Genomic DNA, 27,133 nt, shown 5'->3' with positions numbered 1-27,133 from the left:
TGAAGAATTTATTTCAAAAAGAACAATTGTATAATCAAATTTTGGCTCTGAAGCTGAGACAACTAACATTAATAATGAAAGTATCTTGAAAACCGATTTTGAGATAAGTCCTCTTGAGGCATTGTTAGTTGCAAAAACGATTGGTTTCATAAGTAACTACTAGATATAAGTCAATGAGAGATGGGTTTTACTCAAACTTCGAAACTCCTTTTTCTCATTTATTATCCAGTGAGGAATTCTGGAAATGGAACTGGAAAATCAAAAGAAATTTCGAAGATACATTTACATTGGCTAAAAATTTGGAAAAAAGAGGAAGGTTAAATCAAAAGAAAAAAATTACTTTTTTGCATTAACTTCAGAAAAAGAACGAAAATTTAAAGAGATTGAAAGAGCTGAAAAAAAGTTAAAGCAGAAAATATGACGAAGAGAAAAAAAATACTTAGAAAGATTACGAAATAGTATGGGGAAAAGAGTAAACAAAAAAGTGATCGAATTATAATAATGATAAAAACATCATCGGATTACGCAATGATAAACATTTATAATTTAGAACGAACTATTAAGCTGTGAGAAAAAAAATGAGAAACCTTTTTTTTTAAAATTATGTATTCAAACATATTCTACGTCCCATTCCATGACTGAAAAAAAGTAACATTTTCCACGTTAACTGTGATTATATGTTGTAATTCCAGGAAGAATCTTGTTTTTAGACATTTGTGTGGCCTATGGATTCCTAACGAGCACCAAACATTCTCTGAATTAAGTGTTCATTCACTGGAAAATTTAGTGTTTATTCACTGGTAAGAACTGTTCCTTCACTTGCTTATCTTACTACTTATTATTTAAACCACCAAAAGCTTAAAACAATATTATGTAAGTTATCTAAATTCTTTTTACATAATTTGTATTTAATATCAAATATGTCGGCACCATCATTTAGCTAAAATTAAAAATTTTGAAATTTTTATGATTTTTTCTTAAAGGCAAGCTAAGCTTAAGTGTTCCTTCGTTCGTTAATTTACCCTATAAGATGTTGAGAAATTTGCGATGTTGTGAGCGATGCTTAAAACTGTTAACTACGTATTTTTATTAATATTTATAAATATATATTCAAGAAATTGATAAATATATTATTCCAAATATATGCTTACATATGTATAGTATCGAAATTGTATCAGTTATTGAAAAACAAAATCAAAAAATAAAAAATAATCACATTAAATAAGCACAATCTGGTGTATCAATCTGTTCATTCAAAATGTTTTATTCAAATTTCTTTACTAAATTCGCGATCGCAACGTTCGAGTACGCCCTCTAGCGGGAGCCTGTAAATATCAGACATTAATTTATCACGTTTTCATTTAATTCCATCAAAATCAGTGGCAGAATCAGACGCCATTTTCTTAGCAGCAAGTAAAAATAAAAATTTCCCTAAGGAAAAGTCGAAGCACTTGAAAAAACTCTCCAGAATATTGGGATATCTTTCAAACCCAGAACACGCCGAGCATTTGAAAAAAAATGTCTCAATAATTTTTAACTTCTATTATCAATAAACTTGCAACTCATAACTTCCGATTTCGCTATCGCATACTGTTACAGATGTGTGTATTAAGGTAAAATAAATTTTTTTGTCTTCAATTAATTACGAATTAAAGTGAAGTCAACATTGCTTTCGTCATTCCAGTGAATAAATATGAATTCAGAACATACAGAATTGTATTCGTTATAGAATAGTATATATTTCTGTATCCATATAATTCGGAAAACAGCAATAATAATTATCCAAGTTACTTGAAATAGTGCCATTTGTGCTGATTCTTAATTAATTTTTATCGTTTTCTTGGTAAGTATTTTTTAGTTTCGAAAGAATAAGTTCAACTAGAATTCAGCTATTCTGTTTTTAGCTACATATTCAAATTCATATCAAGATCTTACAATTATAAAATTTTGCTGTGCAGTATGTTATCTAAAAGTAATGAAGGGATAAACTATGTATCTATTATTTGAGAATAAAGCTTTCAAACAAAGAACATATCAATTTGGAATTCTCCGGGAATTATAAATCAGGTAAGTGCAATGATTTTTACAATAAAAAATTTGCTTGTAAATATTTTTTTTTCATTTGATGATAGTTCTCTACAGAATGCGTTTTTACGTCTGATTAAGAACCATAAGAATAAAAGGAGAAACAATATGGAAGTTTTTTATTTCAATATGAGGAATTTTTAAAATCGTTTTTTTATCCTAAGTATTCTTTATTTGACGTTTTTTAGTTTATAATTTTTTGATAAAAATTGTTAAAATAATCGTTTTGAAAAATTAAATGGTATAACATTATGTGTAATGTATACTTCTTGCATATTCTAATGTTTGAAGTAAGATGATTCAAAAAAGTATGGAATAAAAATTCGGTACTTACGTAACAACGCCACCGCAAATACAGATTTGGCGGTTTTTTAGTGCCACCAATCTACACCAAACTTTTTCCAACAAATCATAAAATAAAACACTTTATTTGAAATCAAAGTAGTTTATCGGATTTTGGTGGACAATGGGCAAAATATTTCGCTCTTGAAAAAATAAAATTGCATCTTGTTCTATTTTGGAAAATCCCAAAGACGCTAAAAAATGGTATCAAAAATCGAAGAACAAATCATGTTGGAATTCTTCTGATTTATAAAGCAGGTAAGTGTTAATTTTTATAAAAATTTTTTTTTACTTTAAAGTAATTTTTTATTTATTTGATGATAGTTTTCTATAGAATGGTTTTATGCGTCCGATTATGAATCAAAAAAGAAAAAACATGAATGTTTATTTTAATGTAAGGAATTTTTAGAATTGGTTTTTTCTTTTTTGCTTCGTATCGTAAGCATTCCTTATGTTACGTTTTTTTATTTTCTAAATAATGATTTTTATTAAAGCTTAAAATTTTTTGATAAAAATTGTTGTCAAAGAACTTTTTTTACGAAATAAAAGTAAATAAAATTATGAAGATTATGTACACTTTTTGCTTATTTTAATGTTTGAAGTAATATGATTCTTAAAACTATGGAATGTAAAGTTTAAATAGCCCTCTCAGGTTATATCATTAAATTTAGTAAAACTGTTTCTCAGGCATTAGGTTTAACTCTAATAAGAAGATACATATTTTTTCTGCTTATTTACGAATATTTTTCAGATGTGTTTTGGATGTTCCTTCTTTAAAAAAAGAGATGCCATCTTGTTTTCGGTTGCATAAGAAAGGATATCAAACATTTTTCTTTTTTAAATTTAATAAGCCACGATAAAGAAGGAACGTTACAATATTACACGCTACATTAAAGACGTATCCAGAGTAACTGAATGACTGTTCATTAGAAATCGCAGGTATTAGTCTCATACAACAGCGCCCCCTATAGTTCGTTGCGATCGCGAATTGTTTGCAAGCTTATAGCTTTTCTTCACAGTTTTTATTATTTAAAAAAATTGTTTTTTATTCTTTTTTTAATGTTTAGTTGTTTTTTATTCTTTATGTCTCAATTAGTAACAAGAACGTGGTAGTATAAGTGGACTACCTCACGAAATGAATATTCCTAAAGTAATCTAAAACCACGTGCTTATTTATTTCTACTGTTTGAAACTTATTACTTTGAAATAAAATTATTTTGAATTAGTGGTGATTTAAATAAAATAAATTAGGCACTGAAACGCAAAATTAATGGAGAAATATTTTTTTTCGCTTAAAAGAAAAGAAAAATGTGTTATACTTTTTTTGACGCCAATGATGCTTATTTGATTTTGATCATGAGTACTAGCTGAAATTGAAAAATAAGCTACAGACTAAAATGCAAAATTAATTGAGAAATTAAAATTTGGTGAAGGCAATGTTGGTATCATGATTATTGGTGCAGTTTTATCATAGATACCGTTGAAAGGAGTTTTTCATGACCCTACGAATAAGTACAGTAAAAAACCACCTGTTTGTGGTACATTTTGGTGATTGTGAGTCTTCTTCGTTCAATAGCATTTTTATTTGAACCGATCGGTCTGTAAGGGTAGTAGTACTGTGTGTGTGGGGGGGGGTCAGGGAACTGGCCTTGCATCAGAAAGATTTTGGGTTCGAATCCCAGGCATGGCATGGATGTTCTTTCATTCTCTATACTATCTGTCCTTCCTGTGNTTTTCATATTAATCGCCACATTTAATCATTTCTTTATTGTCGCCAAATTATTTTTTTTTAAATAAATAATTTCAATTTTTCTCAGCTTCTAAGAAATAAAAACAGTTGAAACTTTAGACTTTTCTATTGAAAAATATGTAGATTAAAATGGCATAAAAAAATTCATTCCTTATAATTCAAAATTTTTTCATCCTCAATTTAATTAAATAATAAAAAATAATTATTAATTATAAAAAAATATTTTTTTCAAGAAATTATCTTTGGGTAAATGAGTTTTATGAGTGAGTGCAATTTTCTTTAAATTGCTTTATTAGTTTTCAAAAAGTGAAATTAACATTAAGAGGTACGAAATTTGGATCGCTCTCCTGACCAAACTATGGGGACCATATTTTCCAGATTGCGGCTACCCCCTATATTTTGAAGGTTAAGAATCTAAATATGTAACGAAGAATGTATGTTTATTCAGAGAAAGTACGTTTTTGTTCCTGATTTCGTAACTTAATTACTAGTTAGCACTAATTAATTAGCATATTTGAGATCACCCCCAGGAATCATTAAGATTGACACTTAGTTCGTGAAAATCCGATCATTAGAACGAAAGTTATTCAGGGTGATTCGTTTTTTTTTGCGGACTGTACATTAGAAATAAATAAAATTATAAAAAATAATTTTAGGTTTTTCTTTATCTAATAACGTAAAGTAACCGAGAAGGATAAATAATAATAATGAATAAATAAATAAAAATGAAATTATTCTAGCTGTATTAATTGTGTTTATGTCTTTCAATTTTGTACATGATTTTGAAATGTTGTTCTGTATTAAATTAATGATTATTTACTTCTTTTTTTAACCCGTACTAAGAGCGGGCATCCAGCTAGCAATGTAATAAGATCAACTTTTTTTCTTCGGTAATAATATTTCGAACTCATTATTTAGATAGCATACATTGTTATATTACTGTTTCAAACTCACGCGAAATTTATTTATGACAAAACCTGAGCAATAAATTCTAAATTTCTGAAATATATAAGAAATGAACTTATGAGGAAGTCGCAAGTAAAAAGTTTCTATTTCTAACTGCAACACGTGTATCCAACTGTTATGTTTACATTTGCTTATACTCTTAATCTTACTGCTTCCTCTTACATAAAAGAAGATGAAAATTTTCTACAGCGCGTGTCTAGAAGGTTACTGATAACGTGTTGTTTCGACAGCGCGTGTTGCTAATAATTTATAGATGTATCAGATACGTAGCTGGAAGTATACACACGGCATCGAACTATTGCTATAAAAAGCATACTTTTGCATAATTCCTTCTGCTTCGACATGAAATGTTTCATATTTACCGTTTTATTGATCACAGTGGTAATCCTTGTAAAAGTACAAGGTCAAGGTGGTAGTCCTGGTTCTCCTGGAGCACCAGGTAATTCAGGTTGCCCTGCTGGCCCAGGAGGGGCCGGTAGTTCAGGAGGCACTGGTGGCCCAGGAGGCACTGGTGGTCCAGGAGGCACTGGGGGCCAGGGAGGAACTGGTTTTCCTAATTGCCCTGGTGCACCAGGAGGGGCCGGTGGGCCAGGAGGTGCAGGTGGTCCAAGAGGAGGTGGTGGTACAGGAGGCGGTGGTGGAGGAGGAGGCCCTGGTTCTCCACCTGGTAGTCCTGGTTCTCCTGGACCACCAGGTAGTCCAGGAGGTGCCGGAGGTCCAATAGGAGCTGCTGCTCCAGGAGGCACTGGTGGAATGATCATGCTACCCTTGTATCCAGAGTGTGCCACTTATGGTAAATTAATGCACGATATGTTTGAAGGTAAGTTATTGTAAATACATGTTAAACTGATTTTTGTACTGTTTAAGATTGGAACACTTTTAAAGTTTCAGTAAATAAAATAAGAAATAGCTTATTATGTAGCAGCTACTGATTTTTATGTAATATGGTTGGTAGAATGCAAAATATAGATCTCATCATTGTGTAGAAGCCACTGTTAATCATGTATTGTAAAAATGATTAATTGTTTTCAGAATGTAAAACATAGAATTCTACCTATGTAACGGTTGCATTTAATGTAAAGAATTCTGTAATGTAAAATTAGTTAATTGTTGGCGGAATACAAAACGTAAAATACATCACGATAGTAAAATGGTTTAGTTGTTTGATCCACCTTAATTTTTATTTTAGCTATTTGGTTCTGACTAATTTTTTAAATATAATTTAATCTTATGTATTAAAATAAAACAATAATAGATTCGATTCTGAAATAATATCAGATATTTTTTGAGCATTATTGTATGTTTCCAACTAAATTTTGGCAACTATTCTGGAAATAGTAATATCAAGGACAGTGGTTCGAGATCACGGAGTAGATTATTTTTACCCATTCCTGACTCATTCAAATTTAATGTTACGTACAATGCGCAAAATAAAAACTGGACCACCCTGAATAGCTTTTGATCGAGTGAAGGTATTTTCACGTTCTAGGACTCAATGGTTAGAGGGATGACCTAATTAGTGCAGACGATGTTTTGAGTTACGACATCAGCCACGAAATCGTACTTTCTCTAAATAAACATAGTTACTTTTTCTCTCGATGAATGGGTACTTGCGACCCCCAAAATATAGGGATATATGGTTAGTTTGGTCAGGAGAGTGGTCGAAAGTTTGGACCCTTTACTGATAATTTTTCTTTCTTGATTTCGCCATATCTCGAGAACTCTTTAAGAAAATTAAAAAATTTTGCACACAAATATAAAATTAATTTAACTACTGATAAATCCAATTTTGTTTTATTAAATATATAATAAAATAATATATAATATTAAATATATAATAAAAAATTGGATTGTAAATTATGCAATTTTTGACATTATTTTAAAGAATGTATTTTTACACAGCAAATTAGAAAGTTTGAGCCCAATTAGTCAGATAGTTCCTGAAAAATCAAATTCTAAAAATACGACTTTTTCAAAATAAGATTTCTGATAAACTATTTGACCGATTTTCAAATTTATGCTTTTTTACCCGCCTAAATAATACTTAAAAAAGTTTGGCTACGTATTCGACAACTTTTTATGCTCGGTATCTTTATACTCTTTGTAGTGACTTATAGAACATCAACACTATTTTAGATAATCTATGTTGGAGTCACAAGAAATAAAAAAAAAAAATAAAAGGACAATCAATGATTTATATTCTTTTTTCGAAAAAAATAGCATTCTTAGTAAATAATCAGCTGTTTTGCATTAAATAATTTTAAACAGTAGAATGTTTTTAATTTCTTAACAAGGTTTAATTCTTAGGTAGCAGACAATAATTCATTTTTAAAAAAACTTGACAATAATTTAAAAAGGAACTTTACTTTAAGGAAAACCTAAATTAAAGTACTAAAAAAAATTATTAGTATATTGATGAGGAAATAATAAACGAAGTAGGGTAAAGAATAAGATTTTTAAAAATGTAAAAATTTAGTTAAATAGTTGGTAAAATAGTTCTGCGAAACATTTCCGGACAGGTGATTAAAAAATTACTTTTAAGACGATATATAAGATGTTTAGAAATTTGCGATGATATGAGATATGCTTGAATATGTCTATTACGTATATCTATTAATGTTTATAAAAAATATGTTCACGAAATTGATAAATATTTTATTCCAAATCTATTCATACGTATGTATGTTATTGAAATTGCATCAGTTATTGAGAAAAAAAAACTTAAAATTTTAAAATAATCACATTAAATAAGCACAATCTCGTGTATAATCATATTCCATCAGAAGCATGCTTTTATAAAATTCGACATTCGTTGAATAAAATGTTTTTTATTCAATAAAATGCTTTATTCAAATTTCTTTACTAAATTGCGAATAGATTTTTAGACGACTAAAACAGAAACATCGTATTTTATGGTTTTAAAAAAATAAAATTAAAAAGATTAGCAAACGATTAATAGCGAAAAAAATATGAATGAAATTTTACGCTACGTGCGCTTAGTCAAGTTCCTCGTAATTTTATCACATTTTAATATTAATCGCCCCATTTAATTATTTCCTCATTGTCGCCAAATTTTATTTTTTTAAATAATCAATTTTAATTTTCCTCATCTTCTAATAAATAAAAACAGTTGAAACTTAAGATTTTTCAATTATAGTAATATGTAGATTAATATGGCATAAAAAATCCATATTTTGAAGATAAGGAATCCAAATATCTAAAAAATATGTATATATTTATTCAGAGAAGGTACGTTTTTGTGTCTGATTTCGAAACTTAATTAATAGTTATCGCTAATTGATTAGGTCACCCCCAGGAACCATTAACATTGTGATAAGAACCATTCGTGAAAATCCTATCATTAGAACGAAAGTTATTTAGGGGGATATTTTTTTTTTTGCGGACTGTGCATTGGAAAGAAATAAAATTATAAAAAAATTATTTTAGGTCTTTCTTTATCTAATAACGTAAAGCAACCGAAAAGGACAAATAATAATAATAAATAAATAAATAAAAATGAAATTATTCTAGCTGTATTAATTGTGTTTAAATATGTCTTTCAGTTTTGTACATAATTTTGTAATGCTGTCCTGTATTAAATTAATGATTATTTACTTTTTTTTTTAATCCGTAATAATAACGGGCATCCAGCTAGTAATGTAATAAGATCAATTTTTAAAATCGGCAATAATATTTCGAACTCATTATTTAGATAGCATATATTATTATATTTCTGTTTCAAACTCACGCGGAATTTATTCATGAGAAAACATGATCAATAAATTCTAAATTTCTGAAATAATATAAGAAATGAACATATGAGGAAGTCGTAAGTAAAAAGTTTTTATTTGTCACTTCAACACGTGTATCCAACTGTTATGTTTACATTTGCTTAGACTCTTAATCTTACTGCTTCCTCTTACGTAAAAGAAGAAGAAAATTGTCGACAGCGCGTGTCAAGAATGTTACTGATAACGTGTTGTTTTGACGGCGCGTGTTGTTAATAATTTATAGATGAATAAGATACGTCGCAGGAAGTATACACACGGCATCGAACTATTACTATAAAAAGCATACTTTTGCATGTTTCCTTCCGTCTCGACATGAAGTGTTTCATATTTACCGTTTTATTGATCACAGTGGTAATCCTTGTAACAGTACAAGGTCAAGGTGGTAGTCCTGGTTCTCCTGGAGCACCGGGTACTCCAGGTTGTCCTGGTGGTCCAGGAGGCGACGGTAGTCCAGGAGGTGCTGGTGGTCCAGGAGGCACTGGTGGTCCAGGAGGCACTGGGGGCCAGGGAGGCATTGGTTTTCGTTGTCGTAGTTCAGATTGCCCTGGTGGACCAGGAGGGGCAGGTGGTCCAGGAGGCCCTGGTGGTCAAGGAGCACCTGGTGGTGCAGGAGGCCGTGGTGGCCAGGGAGGCTATGGTAATCCTAATGGTTTTCCTGGATCTCCTGGACCACAAGGTAGTCCAGGTAGCCCTGTTGGTCCAGGAGGCGCCGAAGTTCCAGTAGGAGCTGCTGCTCCAGGAGGCGCTGGTGGATTGATCATGCTACCCTTGTATCCAGAGTGTGCCACTTATAGTAAATTAATGCACGATATGTTTGAAGGTAAGTTATTTTAAATGCGTGTTAATATTATTTTTGCACTGTTTATGATTGGAACACTTTTAAAGTTTCTGTAAATAAAATAAGAAATAGCTTATTACGTAGCAGCAACTGTTCTTTATGTAATATGGTTGGTAGAATGCAAAATATAGATGTCATCATTGTGTAGAAGCCACTCTTAATCATGTAATGTAAAATGTAATGGATGCATTTAATGTGAGGATTTATGTAAAGCAAAATTAGTTAACTGTTGGCGGAATACAAAACGTAACATACATCTCAATGTAATATGGTTTAGTTGTTTGATCTATCTTAATTTTTATTTCAGCTATTTGGTTCTGATTAATTTTTCAAATATAATTTAATTTTATTTATTAAAATAAAACAGTAATAGATTCGATTCTTAAATAATATCAGATACTTTTTGATCATTATTGTATACTTCCACTTTAAGTTTGGCAACTATTCTGGAAATAGTAATTTCAAGGACAGTGTTTCGAGTCCTCGGAGGAGCTTATTTCTACACATTCCTGGCTCATCCAAGTTTAATGTTATGTACATTGCGCAAAATAAAAACTGGACCATCCTGAATAGCTTTGATCTGATGAAAGTATTTTCACGTTCTGGAACTCAATGGTTAGAGGGGTGACCTAATTAGTGCAGATGATGTTTAGAGTTACGAAATCAGGCCGTACTTTCTCTAAATAAACATAGTTTTTTCTCTCTCGATGAATGTGGATTTCCGACCTCCAAAATATAGGGGCTAGGCGCAACCTGGGATATATGGTCAGTTTGGTCAGGAGAGTGGTAGAAAATTTCGACCCCTTTCTGCTAACCTTCCTTTCTTGATTTCGCCATATCTCGAGAAGTTTTTAAGAAAATTGAAAAAATTTTGCATTCAAATATAAAATTAATTTTACCACTGATACATCCACGCAAATTTTTTTTTATTGTTTTATTAAATAGCAGTGAAAAAAATTGGATTATAAATTATGCAACTTTTGACATTATTTTAAAGAATGTATTTTTACATAACAAATTATAAATTTTAAGCACAATTAGTGAAATAGTTCCTGAGAAGTCAAATTTTAAAAATACGACTTTTTCAAAATAAGATTTCTGATAAACTATTTGACCGATTTCGCTCAAATTTTGTTTTGTCCCATAAAATTGCATTTTTTTATAATGATGTAATAAACTATATATCTTACTGTTCAATATGTTATATTTAAATAAACGAATTTTATCTCCTTCTTATATTTATTTTGATATATTTATATTCATGTCAGTAAGTCTTGAATGAAATATTACATTTAAAATGCAATAGCATGAATGCATGCTATAATCGTATGCTATTAAAGTTTATTTTATTTTTCAGAAATGCGGATTGATAACAGAATTGGTCCAGAACAATGTCAATCAGGAAATCATACAGTGAGTAATAGTTATTCAATAAACATAATTATATTAATGAACGTAATAAATAAATCTAAACACTGAATTCGTTATAAAATCTGAAACACTAACAAGCTTTCAAATGATTTAAGTTTTCATTTTTACATTTTCTATAAAAACTCAACTTTTAACCATTTTAGTTCAAGTGTTATCATTTGGTATAATTTGTGAATGCAAAAATATTTGAATAATTGAAAAAGCATAAAAATGTTTGGATATTTCTCGTAAATTTATATCCTACAATTTTAGTTGAGGAATAATAGTACACTGAGAAAGAAAAGCGTGATTGAAACTACCATAACACGGTAAAATTTGCCGTGTTTTTTGCTCTATGGGAATACCAAAAAGATCGGTAGTTTTCACCGTAGCGTTTCGATAATAATTTTGGTAGAATTTCCAATAAAATATGATTTCTAAATATGTGATACATAATTCGGTAAATGAGGTAAAATGTGGTCATTTTATCATGATACCTTAGAGCGTGGCAAAATAAATCTAAAAACATTAGGTTAAATTTACTTTTTAGTTTTATATTTCGTACTAACTGTGTAGTAATAAGAACTATAATTTTAAAAACCAGAATTTCCTGTAAATCGTGATCAAACGAGCAGAAAAATTGCCAAATGAATGGTTTAAATATCGTATATTTCAGTTTTATTAACTAGAATTATGGTTTTTATTCATTAGAAATGTCCTTACCACAGATTAAGGTAATTTTTTCAGACATTTCCCCCCTTTTTTTGTAGTATTAATAAGGTAACCAAATTGCTTGTGTTACTGATACAATGTAGAAATCAGTTGTTCTACAGATAATCGTGCTAATGTGCAGATTAACTAGGGTGATTTCTTAAAATCCCAAAAAATCGTTTCCTTTTCTGAAATTACCTAATTTAATTTTTTCATTGTAAAAGATTGAGGCAATTCTTTGTATGTATTACTTTAAACTTAGCAAAAAAATAAAAGAATAAAAAAATAAATAAAACATTTTTTAAAAAATAATATTATTTCTATGGATCTGCACAAAAATGGTTATAAATAAAATATTATGTTTAACTTATAAAACTTGAGTTTATATAGTTCCGGCTAATTTTCCAGGTAATAAGTTCATTTTGTATAAAGTTTATTTTCTTTTTAATTTACTATGTTTTTAATTACTTTTATAGTTATATAAGAATTTCTAATAAATTTACCATTGATTTCTTATAAAATATAAAGACAGATGAAAAGTCGGTGGTTTTCGAATACTGACACAAAATAAACCACCTACTTTTCATCTGTTTTCGTAAAAAATTTTTGTAAGAACTTCCTGCAACACATTTAAACTTAACTTTTAGAAGTCATATGCAATATTTTCTTTGTTACTTCTTTGTTCAGACCCATAGAAAAGTTGTTGCTCTTTAAAATTTTTAAAATTATTTCATTTAATGACAAATACCCATAATATATAAATATAACGTTATAATATGATTATTTAATAACGGATACAAAATAAACACGTGGTTTCAGAGCCACGTGTTTACTTTATTTATACCAAATTAGCATTAGAAATGCTAATTTGTTTACTTAGATCAACATACCATTCCAGTTGAATGAGAGTAATAGAGAAGGGGGGGGGAGGAGATAGTGTGGACATTTTGAATAACTTTTTATTTATTTATTTGTCAAATTTCTTCTGTGAGATATCGTAGATTTGCATCACTGGTGTACACTTTCATGTGCATTTGCATAATCATACTGTGAATAATTTAGTAGAAATTTGTAAATGAAGGTTTTTAAGTTTTTTATATACTATATTAGTAACATATTTTAATTTCAGAATTTTAACAAGATATAATAATATACAAATTAAACCGGTTTTTTTCTCATTAGTTTTAATTTTAAATATTGCTGTTTCATTAATCTGGATTAGGCATAAACAAACAGATGTCTTTGCGGGGCTAGTGTATACATATGGGGGCAGGGTTTTTGTGGACGTGCTTTTGAAAGAAATATGAATTTGTAACAAATGTAACAAATTTGTTGTTATTTATTTTACAAATTTGAATGATTTTGTAGAATGTTATACATTTAAAATTAGTGGTTTCAATCTGAAGCATAAAATTTAACGCAAAACCCTTGTATTAATCCACTTTTGAAAGATTTTGAGAACATTTAACAGAGTTGTTTTATGAAATTAGAGAAAAGAACATGGAACATAAAGTTGGATTAATAACGAAAGCAAAGTGTTTTTTAAATATTTATTTTTTGTAATACATTATTCAAAATCTGAATTACCACGAATGGTCCTGTCAACGCTTTTGCGATTTGTTTGCAGGCTCCGTGTGTTGTCCATACAAAACATTTCATCATTAATTTAAATCTAAGGTTATTGAAATTGATTTAACTTAAAATTGGCATTCTGCTTTTTCAGATAAATCAAATTAAATAATAGTTTTCAAATGCATTGGCTTGCTTTAAAACTTTCTTTCTCAGTAAAATGAATATAACAAATTAGTACCTAAAGTTTAATATGTCAGTATTTATTCTCCACTAAAACTTAGATTTTAATTAATTACATTAATTGAGTTGTATTAAACGAGAAAATAATAAGTTATCAAGTTCGCCCACACTAGCCCCATAGCTTGCCTCATGTAGTAGGGCTAGTGTCTACAAAAACAACCTTTTATTAAAACAAAAAATATTATGGAAAAATAAACAGTTTTGTAACTCTAAATAAAAACGGAAATTTAGTATATATCTATATTGCCTAAAGCAGTCAAAATGACTGTATTGTGAAAGAATAAAGAAATTTGTTTAAAATTAATTTTTAATATTTTTTATATTATTTACAATTATATTAAACATTATTAGTAAATATTAACAATAAAAGGAATATATGTTGTACAAAAAGTCTCAAAATTCTAAAAAATTGCGTCATTATATACACGATTGCTTTTCTAATTGAAATTAAAAAGCTGTCAAAATGACTTCCTTAGGCAATCTAGTGTTAAATATGGTATTTTGATAAATTAGTGAAAAATGTCCACATAGTTTCCTCACCCCTGTCTGACTTATTTTGATGTGCAGAAAATCTTATTATTCGAAAAGCAGCTTCGCTAAAATGTCTGTCATTATAAGAGATTTTACATTTTGCAATTTTTTTAAAAGAAATGATAGTAGGTAATGTCATGAAATTAAAAATAATTGATTAAAATAAATTATTTATCACATCTTAGACAGCTCATGCCAGATCTACTACATAAAATTCTAAAAATAAAAATTCGATTTCTTTTAAAATGATGTATATCTGAAATGCAATTTTTTTTTTAATTATCATACTTAATCTTTTTACGTGCTCTTGGTCTTTTGTTAAAATTCATTATTTATGACTTTTTTGTTGTATTAACCCTCAAAGCCCCATAAACAGATTTTCAAATAAAGAACAATAGTTTTACTTTGTTTATACATAATTTTTAAAGCTGTGTACCATTTACAAAGAAAAAAACCTTCCAATTTTTTTTGATTAAATGATCTCGTGAAGAATCCAAATCTGATTAAGAAAGTAATTTTTATGACTAATTTCGTATCGTCTTAACCAAAGCACTTGAGCAATTAAGATTGATTCTCAAGTACATGTAAATCCATACTGAGAATAAAAGTATCAAACATACCAGAATATGATAAAATTTACCATGTTTCTGGCTCTATCTATGGGAAATCCTAAAAGCATGTTAATTTTTCGGAAATTATTTGGTCATGCCTTCAGGTAAGATTAACAATAGAATGCATTTTTGAAGTTATACTTCTTATGCGACTTCCAACGAGGTTGCGTTAAACGTTTAACGCTACATTTTTATTGGCCGGGAAATCACGTGGTAGAATCCAGTTTTCCCTCATTCATATTGTTTTGGTTCTCACTAGCATAAAAATAATGAAAGTCATAAAACTTTTGTTTTTCGATAAATATTTTTTTAGTTTGTTTTGATACACATATAATTTAATAGGGAGCAGGAAAAAGAGTCGTTGAACAAAACTAGTGATCCTTCTACGACTGCTGATTCTTCTACAATTAACGTCGCAGAATACGAAGTTTAACTTCTTCCGCGCGGAGGGATTCCACGCACTTTTTTTTTTTGAAGTTATACTTCTTATGCGACTTCCAACAAGAAAGCGTTAAACGTTTAACGCTACATTTTTAGTGGCCGGGAAATCACGCGGTAGGATCCAGTTTTCCCTCATTCATTTCCATATTGTTTTGGTTCTCACTAGCATAAAAATAATAAAAGTCATAAAACTTTTTTTTACTATAAATATTTTTTTAGTTTGTTTTGATGCACATATAATTTAATAGGGAGCAGGAAAAAGAGTCGTTGAATAGAACTAGTGATCCTTCAACGACTGCTGATTCTTCGACAATTAAGGTCGCAGGTTACGAAGCTTAACTTCCTCCGCGCGGAGGGACTCCGCGCACTTCTTTTTAATTATTTTCTTTCCAATCAAGTTTTTTTTTACTTAAATTGTATGAAACACTTTCAGTTGCCAATGAAAAAATCGAAAGTAAATTATGAATCAAAAACAAAACAAGAAAATCTGCGGTAGACTTGAGAAATTATTGCGACCAAAATGGGTAAATCAGAGCAAGTGAGAAACTCATGCCGTTAATTAAGGAGTCGACATCCACATTAACGATACAAGATTCCAGAGCAGATTCGAGATATGTATTAATTTAACGTAGGTATAAAATATATGTATTATATACGTATTAATGTATTAATATAAGTTATGTATTATATGTTATGTATTATACTTTATGTATTATGTACATTATGTATGTTATGTATTAATATACGTGTTTTTTTTTACCAACTCTGTTTTGTATTTTATATTAATGTCTGGTGGCTATTGAATATGGGTTCTTTGCGAGCAAATTGAAACGTATGCACTGTAATAAATTTCATATCGAATTGCGGTTAATTACCAGCACCCTGTGTGCATCAATCGTAAAATTCATTTTACCGTTTAATCCATTTTTACAGCAAAATTTTATACCATATATTTTACATTAATAATTATTCAACTATAGTGACTCAGTGATTTTGAATTAAATATTGCGGTAAAAATTACGGTATATAATATTTTTTGTTCCGTAAAAGTTTACGATATAAAGTACCGGCACTCTGGATGACGTACCTCGTACTGTAATTTGATCCCGAGTTTTCATCGTGTAGACTTTTTTCAGCTTAAAATGTTTGAAGTGACTTTTTTTTTCTAATAGTAGAATAAAGGTACTTTTTGCCGTGTTCCTTAAATTTTAAATTTTTTTATTTCTTTTTTATTTTTTTATTTATTTATTTATTTTTTAGATATGCATGTCTGAAGATGTGAAAAAGGTTCGCTGTGCAGTAACTCAGCCAATGCCACAAGACTGTGTGGATAAGATTATGGAATTTGTACTAGGAAATTCATGTTCCGGAACCGAAGTTTGATGAGATCGAAATTAAAATTAAAAATATAACTGTTGCCACCTTTCATGATGAAACATGAAGCGTCAGTGAAATAAATATATTCAACTATAAAGTTCTCAATTTTTTTTATACAAAATTTGTTTCACTAACACACTTTAATTGTTTAAAACCCCCCATAAAAATCATTAATTTAATGTTTAAATGATAAGTAGTTGAATTTCTTTCTGAAAAGTTAGAATTCCGATTTTAAAATTTGTTTTAATTATGACGCTTATTTCTAAAAAAATTTTTTTCCAATTAATAGTTAATTACATTTTTATTCACTTATAATGCTGATCTGAAAATAATTTTGTCTTAAAATAAAATGGCTATTTCATTAATTTCGGATACAAAACTACAAATATTTTGTTAAAAGAAATATATTAAACCTTGCTTTTAGAGTTACTCTTCGAATGCTGCAATAATTTATTTTATATCTAAGGATTCAAATAGGCTACAACTATTACAACTTAACATATTATTTATGACGAAAGAATAAATTAAATATAATGCTAAACAAAACATATTTCATTTAATTGTACACTAATAATTTTATCAGCTGTCAAAGGAATGCAAAATGAATATTGTATAAATGTCAGAAAATTGAGCTACCTTGTCTAAACCAAACCCAGTGCTGACATGAAATGGTGAATGGATCATTGGTCAGAGTTCACTAGCTGTCGAGCTAACCGTGTGAGGTTTTTGCAATTTTCCTCTACAAGTAAAGCAAATACAGGTTAGTTCCATTACAAAGTTCTCCACGAAGGTCAGTTTTTTGCAGTGCTTGATCTGGGAGTTACTTTGTCGTCGTACGCGGTTAGGGGCGCTTCTCTATTATGACCTGTCCAGGAGCACACGAAGGAACAGATCAAAATAGGGTAGCGCTCTTAGCACCGTATGACGGCAACTCTGGGCATGGATTCTAATGAAATTTTAATTTTAACTTTACTATGGAATCATATCTTTACATACGATCTGTGCATGTAGCCAAAATACGACATAATTCATTAGTTTGGATTTTTCATCGGTAATACAAAATGTGTTAGTGATTGTCTCTCTTATAACTCTTTGTTGCAGTGTTCAGAAATTACGACAGAGGTGAAAAGGATTAGCTATAGTTTATGATCCAAACAATTGCTCAAAAATTTCAATTGATCATTTGGTACAGACGTTTAAAAAATGATATTTCCCCATATTAATTAGCCTTTATAAATAAAATTGCTGACGATTTTGCTTATTAAATATTTTAAAGATAACATCGGGATTGTTTGCTAGCTTATAGCTTTCGTAAATAGTTTTTATTATTTAAAAAAAATAGTTTACTGCACTTTCTTTAATGTTTAGTTGTTTTTTATTCTTTATGTCTCAATTATTAACAAGAACATGCTAGTATAAGTGGACTACCTCACCAAATGAGTATTCCTGAAATAATCTGAAACAACGTGTTTATTTTTTTTTTCTACTGTGTGAAACGTATTAATGTTAATCAAAATTATTTTGAATTAATGGTAATTTAAATAAAATAAATCAGGTACTGAAACGCAAAATTAATGGAGAAATAATTTTTTCGTTTAGAAGAAAAGAAAAAATTTGTAATACTTTTTTCGACGCCAATGATGCTTATTTAATTTTGATAATGAGTACTAGCTGAAATAAAAAAATAAGCTATTGACTAAAATGCAAAATGAGAAATTCAATTTATTCCTCTAAGAGAAAGGTAGAAAATCGTAATGTTATTACTGACAATGATGCTTAATTAAATTAGGTGAAGGCAATATTGGTATCATGATTATTGGTGCAGTCCTATTATAGATACCGTTGAAAGGAGTTTTTCATTACCCTACGAATAAGTACAGGAAAAAACCACCTGTTTGTGGTACATTTTGGTGATTGTGAGTCTTCTTCGTTCAATAGCATTTTTATTTGAACCGACCGGACTGTAAGGGTCAGGGAACTGGCCTTGCATCAGAAAGGTTCTGGGTTCGAATCCCAGGCATGTCATGGATGTTCCTTCATTCTCTATCCTATCAGTCCTTCCTGTGGGTGCAACGTTGGCCCACCTATTATGATGCCACTGAAAGAGCTAACAAATCTGCCAGTAAATGTCTGTAGTGAAAAAATGTTAACACAGGTGTACAGTCCGCAAAAAAAAAGATATCACCCTGAATAACTTTCGTTCTAATGATCGAATTTTCAGGAACTAAGTGTCAATCTTAATGGTTCCGGGAGGTGACTTCAAATATGCTAATTAATTAGTGCTAACTATTAATTAAGATACGAAACCAAACACAAAAAGTACTTTCTCTGAATAAACATATATTTTTTGTACATATTTGGAATCCAGACACTTGAATCAGGGGGGTAGACAAAGTTTTAAAAGAATTGGGTCGCAATAAAGGTTTATATATCTGGCGATAGTCTAGAAAACCACCAAAAAAAGTCGCCAGCGCAAATGAATATTATAAGATAACCCATTGATTAATTCAAAAGAAAAATGCTTAATTTTACTAGGTTGCTAGGCAACCAAGCTCTGACTGTAAAAAAAAATTAAAATAATGTTCTGTGATTGTTCGGAGAGGTTTAATTAATAGTTGATATAAAATATCTCGAAGTTTCAAGCAATAGACAATTTTTAAACTGACTTCTGTCCAAAAAGCAAATTTTTTTTACTTTAATCTCCTTTGAAAAGAAAATTTGAGTCAATTTATATATTATATATGATTTTCTCAGTTTTTAGATTTCAAATGCATGAACTTTTTATCTGATATTAATTAGATTATGTTGTTTTTGCTATATTTATTCGAAGATTTCATACAAAAATCAAATTAACTTAACTTATTACTTTACTTTTTACTTTTATTATTTTAACTATTTTATTATTTTAACTATTTTATTATTTTAACTATTTTATTATTTTAACTATTTTATTATTTTAACTTTTTTCCTCGTTTTAATTTTCAAGGAAATGTGTTTCGATCAGAATTCATTCTGGAAATAGCGAAATTATTGAGTAGGTCTCTTGGAGCAATATCATTCTTATCCTCTTTTGACAAAATATAGGAAAAATTGGTTTTCACAGTTTCTGTAAAAAGTATTTTAGCCTTCTTGCCACTTTTTTTTAAAATTTTTCTTCGTATTTTTAATCATAATAAGTTCGGAAATTGCGTATTTTTTATTGCTTTTTTCTCTTTAAATCAGAGGATTCTAAAAGTGGCACCGCTTCGGAATCTTCTTACAAATATAAATTTTTAGCATCTCCTATTTAACAAAATAAAGCATTTTTCCTGATAACAAATTATACTACAATAATATCTTGGAAATCGTGCTAAAGTAAAAAATTAAACAAAATAGTTCAGTATATTATCCGGAAAAAAATCTACATGGAGTCACAAAGAAAGAGTAAATGATATAAAGGAATAATTAGTGAATCACACGTGGTCAGATAATTAAAAATTTAATTTCACAACTAAGATGTTAGGTCGACATTTAAGATACTGAGATATTTTAAGACGCTTAAAAATTTTGACTACGAATTCGGCAGTTTTTTATGCTCGGTATCTTTATACTCTTTGTAGTGACTAACATCAACACCATTTTATACAATCTATGTTGAAGTCACAGGAAACAAAAAAAAGACAATCAATGATTTATAAAAAAATTGTACACTTATTAGTAAATAATCAGCTGTTTTGCATCAAACAATTTTAAACAGCGGAATGTTTTTAATTTCTTAACAACGTTTTATTCTTAGGTAGCAGACAATAATTCTTTAAAAAAAAACTTGACTATAATTTATAAAGGAACTTTACTTTAAGGAAAACCTAAATTAAAGTGTTAAAAAATTGATTAGTATATTGATGAGGAAGTAATAAACGTAGTAGGGTAAAGAATAAAATTTTTGAAAATGTTAAAATTTAGTTAAATAGTTGGTAAAATAGTTCTGCGAAATACTTCCGGACAGGTGATTAAAAAATTACTTTTAAGACGATATATAAGATGTGGAGAATTTTGCGATGATGTGAGATACGCTAAAAAATTTTTACTACATATTTTTATTAATATTTAAAGAAATATATATTCAAGAAATTGATAAATATTTTATTCCAAATCTATTCTTACGTATGTATATTATTGGAATTGCATCAGTTATTGAGGGAAAAATACTAAAAAATAAAAAATTATCACATTAAATAAGTATAATCTGGTGAATAATCATATTCTGTCAGAAGGATGCTTTTATAAAACTTGACATTCGTTGAACAAAATATTTTTTATTCAATAAAATGTTTTATTCAAATTTCTTTACTAAATTGCGAATAGATTTTCAGACGACTGAAAAAGAAACATCGTATTTTATAGTTTTAAAAAAATAAAATTAAAAAGATTAGCAAACGATTATTAGCGAAAAAAATATGAATGAAATTTTACGTTACGCGCGGTAAGTCAAGTTCCTCGTAAGTTTATCACATATTAATACTAATCGCCTCATTTAATTATTTCTTCATTGTCGCCAAACTATTTTTTTAAATAATTAATTTTTTTCATCTTTTAATAAATAAAAACTGTTGAAATTGTAGATTTTTCAAATGAAAAATATGTAGATTAATATGGAGTGAAAAATCCCTACCTTATAATTCAAAATTTTTTCATCCTTACTTTAATTAAATAATTAAAAATAATAAATAATTATTAATTTTCATGAAATTACCTTTGGGCAAATGAGTTTTATGAGTGGGTGCAATTTTGTTTTCCAATTGCTTCATTAATTTTTAAAATATGACTGAAAACGCAAAATGCGAAATTAACATTAAGGGGTCCAAATTTTGAAACGCTCTTTTGACCAAAGTATGGGTACCACATTTTCCAGATTGCGACAACCCCCTATATTTTGAAGATAAGGAATCCAGATACGTAAAAAAAAATATATGTTTATTCAGAGAAAGTACGTTTTTGTGTCTGATTTCGTAACTAAATTAATAGTTATCGCTAATTAATTAGATCACTCCCAGGAACCATTAAGATTGTGATAAGAACCATTCGAGAAAATCCGATCATTAGAACGAAGCTATTTAGGGGGATATCTTTTTTTTGCGGACTGTACATTGGAAATAAATAAAATTGTAAAAAAATTATTTTTGGTTTTTCTTTATCTAATAACGTAAAGCAACCGAAAAAGACAAATAATAATAATAAATAAATAAATAAAAATGAAATTATTCTAGCTGTATAAATTTTGCTTATATATGTCTTTCAGTTTTGTATATGATTTTGTAATGTTGCTCTGTATTAAAATAATGATTATTTACTTTTTTTTCAACCCGTACTTAGAACGGGTATCCAGCTAGTAATGTAATAAGATCAACTTTTTTTCATCCGCAATAATATTTCGAATTCATTATTTAGATAGCATATATTATTATACTGTTTCAAACAAAAGCGAAATTTATTCAAGAGAAAACCTCTAATCAATAACTTCTAAATTTCTGAAATAATATAAGAAATGAACTTATGAGGAAGTCGCAAGTAAAAAGTTTTTATTTGTCACTTCAACACGTGTATCCAAACTGTTATGTTTACATTTGCTTATACTCTTAATCTTACTGCTTCTTCTTACCTAAAAGAAGAAGAAAATTCTCGACAGCGCGTGATGTTAATAATTTATAGATGAATCAGATACGTCGCTGGAAGTATACACACGGCATCGAACTATTGCTATAAAAAACATACTTTTGCATGTTTCCTTTTGTCTCGACAAGAAGTGTTTCATATTCGCCGTTTTATTGATCACAGTGGTAATCCTTGTAACAGTACAAGGTCAAGGTGGTAGTCCTGGTTCTCCGGGAGCACCAGGTAGTCTAGGTTGCCCTGGTGGTCCAGGAGGCGCCGGTAGTGCAGGAGGCGCTGCTAGTCCAGGAGGCACTGGTGGCCAGGGAGGCATTGGTTTTCGTAGTGGTAGTTCAGATTGCCCTGGTGGTCCAGGAGGGGCTGGTACTCCTGGACCAGGTAGTCCAGGTAGCACTGTTGGTCCAGGAGGAGCCGAAGGTCCAGTAGGAGCTGTTGCTCCATTAGGCGCTGGTGGATTGATCATGCTACCCTTGTATCTAGAGTGTGCCACTTATAGTAAATTAATGCACGATATGTTTGAAGGTAAGTTATTTTAAATGCGCGTTAAAATGATTTTTGTATTGTTTAAGATTGGGACACTTTTAAAGTTTCAGTAAATAAAATAAAAAATAGCTTATTCCGTAGCGGCAACTTTTTTTATATAATAAGGTTGGTAGAATGCCAAATATAGATGTCATCATTGTGTAGAAGCCACTCTCAATCATGTCATGTAAAACTGGCTAATTGTTTTTAGAATGTAAAATATAGAAATATACCTTAACGGTTGCATTTAATGTAAGGATTTATGTAATGTAAAATTAGTTAATTGCTCTCGGAATACAAAACGCAAAATACATCACAATGTAAAATGGTTTAGTTGTTTGATCTATCTTAATTTTTATTTTAGCAATTTGGTTCTGACTAATTTTTTAAAAATAACTTAAATTTATGCATTAAAATAAAACAATAATAGATTTGATTCTGAAATAATATCAGATATTTTCTGAACATTATTGTATATTTCCAACTTAAGTTTGGCAACTATTCTGGAAATTTCATGAACAGTATTTCGAGCTCACGGAGTAGCTTATTTCCACACTTTCCTGACTCATTCAAGTTTAACGTCATATACAATGCGCGAAATAAAAACTGGACCACCCTGAATAGCTTTGATCTTTGAAGGTATTTTCACGTTCTGGGACTCAATGGTTAGAGGGGTGACCTAGTTAGTGCGGACGATGTTTTGTGTTACGAAATCAGGCACAAAATCGTACTTTCTCTAAATAAAATAGTTTTTTTTTCTCTCGATGAATGTGGATTTCCGACCCCCAAAATATAGGGGCTAGGAACAAGCTGGTATATATGGTCAGTTTTGTCAGGAGAGTGGTTGAAAGTTTGGACCCCTTACTGTTAATTTTGCTTTTTTGATTTCGCCATATCTCGAGAACGTTTCAGGAAAATTGAAAAAATTTAGCGCACAAATATAAAATTATTTTAACCACTGATAAATCCACGCAAAAAATGAATTTTAGTAAGCCTTTATCATTTTTTATTGTTTTATTAAATGACAAATTAGAAATTTTGAGCACAATTGGTCAAATATTTCCTGAGAAATCAGATTCTAAAAATACGACTTTTTCAAAATAAGATTTCTGATGAACTATTTGACCGACTTCGCTCAAATTTTGCTTTGTCCCTGAAAATTCCATTTTTTATAATGATGTAATAAACTACATTTCTTACAGTTTAATATATTATATTTAGATAAACGAATTTTATAAATTTTTGCAAAAATTTTCCAATTCGCTTAAAAAATTTCGAGATATTGTGAAATATGCGAAAAGTAAAATTAACATCAAGGATCCCAACTTTGGACCGCTATTCTGATCAAACTGTTGGGAACCTATTTTTGTGATTACGGGTAGCCCTTATATTTTATGAGTTTTAAATCATCGAAAAAAAGTTATACTTTCTCAGAGGAAATACGTTTTTGTGTCTAATTTCGTAACTTAAAATATCATTAATTATTCAGTATATTTGAGGGCTCCTCTTTGAACCATTAAGATTAAATTCTAGAACGTGAAGATTCGAACATTAGATCAAAAGTTAATCAGGGTGGCTCGTATTTTTGTTTTGCGCTCTATAGTGGGATAATGTGAAACATGTGTTTAAACATTTCATGACCTGTTACATTAGGTTTCCTAATTCTCCCTGGACTGGGAAAACAACTATGGTGGATGGAGCATCTTGCTACGATTTTACCCTCCACAATGGAGATTCATCAGCCTTTAATATTGTTTTTTTCCGCCTAAATATTAGTTAGAGATAATGTGCATGTTTGTTTGACCATTTTGACAAAAAATTTAAGTTATATATTATTAAGAGACAATAATTACGCATCTTATATTTATTTTGATATATTTATGTTATTTTTTGTACGTCTTAAATGATATATTACATTTAAAATACAGTAGCATGAATGCATGCTATAATCGTATGCTATAAAAGTACATTTTATTTTTCAGAAATGCGAAATGATAACAGAATTGGTCCAGAACAATGTCAATCAGGAAATCATACAGTGAGTTATAGTTATTCTATAAACATAATTACATTAATGAACGTAATAAATAAATCTAAACATAATAAATAAATCTAAACATAATAAATAAATCTAAACAGTTCTCATTTTAACATTTTCTATAAAAAGTCAGCTTTTAACCATTTTAGTTCAAGTGTTATCATTTGGTATAATTTTTGAGATGCAAAAATATTTGAATAATTGAAAAAGCATAAAAATTTTTGAATATTTTTCTTAAATTTATGTCTTACAATTTTACTTTACAGAAATAGTACACTGAGAAAAAATGCGTGGTTGAAACTTCCATAACACGGTAAATTTTCCGTGCCTTTTGCTCTATGGGAATACCTAAAAGTTCGGCAGTTTTTACCGTAGTTTCGATAATGATTTTGGCAAATTAACCATAAAACATGATTTCATAATGTATAATATATAATTCGGTAAATGTTGCAAAATATGATTATTTTATATCATGATACCTCAAAGCGTGGCAAAATAAAAAAATAAAAACATTAGGTTAAATTTACTTTTTAGTTTTGTATATTATACGAACTGTGTAGTAATAAGAACTATAATTTTAAAAACCAGAATTTTCGGTAAATCAAACCAAGCGAGCGGAAAAATTACCAAATGAATGGTTTAAATACCGTATATTTTGGGTTTATTAACTAGAATTATGGTTTTTATTCATTAGAAATGTCCTTACCATACAGTAAGGTAATTTTTTCAGACATTATTTCCCCTTTTTTTGTAGTATTAATAATGTAACCAAACTGCTTGTGTTACTGCTACACTGTACAAATCAGTTATTCTACAGATAATCTTGCTGATGTACAGATGTGCTAGGATGATTTCTTAAAATACCGTAACAAAGCAGTAACAAATTGCTTGTGCTACTGCTACTGTGTAGAAATGATTTATTCCACAAATTATCTTGCTAATGTGCAAATCAACTAGAGTGATTTCATAAAGTCCCACAAAATCGTAAAAATGTAACACATTTGACGTTATTTATTTTCTAAACTAGAATGATTTTGTGGAATGATATACAATATACAAAAAGTTGTTTCAATCTCAAGTGAAAAATTTAGCACGAAATCTCTCTATTAATCCAGTTTTTGAAGGTTTATAGAACATTTAACAGAGTTGTTTTATGAAATTAGTGAATAGAATATGATTCATTAAAGTTGAATTAATAAAGAAAACAAAGTATTTTTCAAATATTTATTTTTTGTAACACATTTTTCTAAAACAGAATAACCACGAACGGTCCTGTAACGCTTTTGCGATTTGTTTGCGTGTGATGTCCATTCAAAACATTTCATCATCAATTAAAAACTATGGATATTAAAAATTTCACTTAAATTTGGCTTTCTGCTTTCAAATAAATCAAGTTCAATAATTGTTTCAAAATGTATTGCCTTGCTTTCAAACTGTATTTCTCAGTATAATAAATAGTGCAAATTAGTACTTTAATTATAATATGCCAGTATTTATTCTTCACTAAGACTTAGATTGTAGTTGATTGCATTAATTGTATTAAACGAGTATTGTAGTTGTATTAAACGAGGAAATAATAAGTTATTAAGTTCATCCACTCTAGCCGCATAGCTTGTCCCATGTAGTGGTGCAAATGTCTACAAAAACAACCTTTTTTTATAAAACTTATTATTCAATAATCAGTTTTGTAATTCCAAATATAAACGAGAATGCAGGTAAACGTCCAAATTATTCTTAAGAAAACACTTTATGAGTTAAAAAAATATATTAAATAAGGTATTTTCATAAATTAGTGAAAAATGGCCGAATAGTCCCCTTTCCTCTATCAGGCTAATTCTAATGCGTAGAAACTTTTATTATTCGAAAAGCAGCTTTGCAAAAATGTCATTAAAAAAGATTTTACATTTTGTAATTTTTTAAACAGAAACGATAGTAAGTTTAATCATGAAATCAAATATAATTAATTAAAACAATTTTTTTAACTCTTCTCTGACGTCGCTTTCTACATATATCACATAACAGAATTAAAAATTCAATTTATTTTACAATTTTTAAAATTAAGCTTTAAAGTTATTTTTTCTTTTCGAATAGTAGAATAAAGGTACTTTTTTGTCATGTTCCTTAATTTTTTTTATGTATTTATTTATTTATTTTTCAGATATGCATGTCTGAAGATGTGGAAAAGGTTCGCTGTGCTGTAACTGAGCCAATGCCACAAGAATGTATGGATAATGAAAAAAGGTTTATTCGTCTCGGGGA

At 29.1% G+C, this 27,133-nt stretch overlaps 2 protein-coding genes and 1 long non-coding RNA gene across 4 annotated transcripts in view; 1 reads left to right on the top strand and 2 right to left on the bottom strand.

Moving 5' to 3' along the window:
- LOC122271244 (cuticle collagen 2-like) overlaps positions 1–27,133 on the bottom strand; it is a 120,150-nt gene that overhangs the window by 39,877 nt on the left and 53,140 nt on the right. The gene's annotated exons all lie outside the window — the stretch shown is intronic.
- The window catches only part of LOC122268238 (collagen alpha-1(III) chain-like), a 35,494-nt gene continuing 13,908 nt past the window's right edge, over positions 5,548–27,133 (bottom strand). The window contains exons 6-9 of the mRNA XM_071186455.1: positions 24,805–24,890; positions 22,537–22,790; positions 9,320–9,514; positions 5,548–5,930 (exon numbers count right to left, since the gene is read on the bottom strand). Coding sequence (XP_071042556.1) covers positions 5,548–5,930; positions 9,320–9,514; positions 22,537–22,790; positions 24,805–24,890 — 918 coding nt within the window. The remainder of the gene's footprint in view (positions 5,931–9,319; positions 9,515–22,536; positions 22,791–24,804; positions 24,891–27,133) is intronic.
- On the top strand, positions 22,757–27,106 carry LOC107449868 (uncharacterized). The gene is made up of 3 exons (XR_011638041.1): positions 22,757–22,836; positions 24,819–24,874; positions 27,033–27,106. It is a non-coding gene; the product is annotated as an uncharacterized lncRNA (long non-coding RNA).

Source organism: Parasteatoda tepidariorum, chromosome 10 (assembly GCF_043381705.1).
Source record: "Parasteatoda tepidariorum isolate YZ-2023 chromosome 10, CAS_Ptep_4.0, whole genome shotgun sequence".
Lineage (NCBI taxonomy): Eukaryota > Metazoa > Arthropoda > Arachnida > Araneae > Theridiidae > Parasteatoda > Parasteatoda tepidariorum.
Note: the sequence above shows the minus strand (reverse complement) of the source record. Positions and strands in the feature narration are given on the sequence as shown.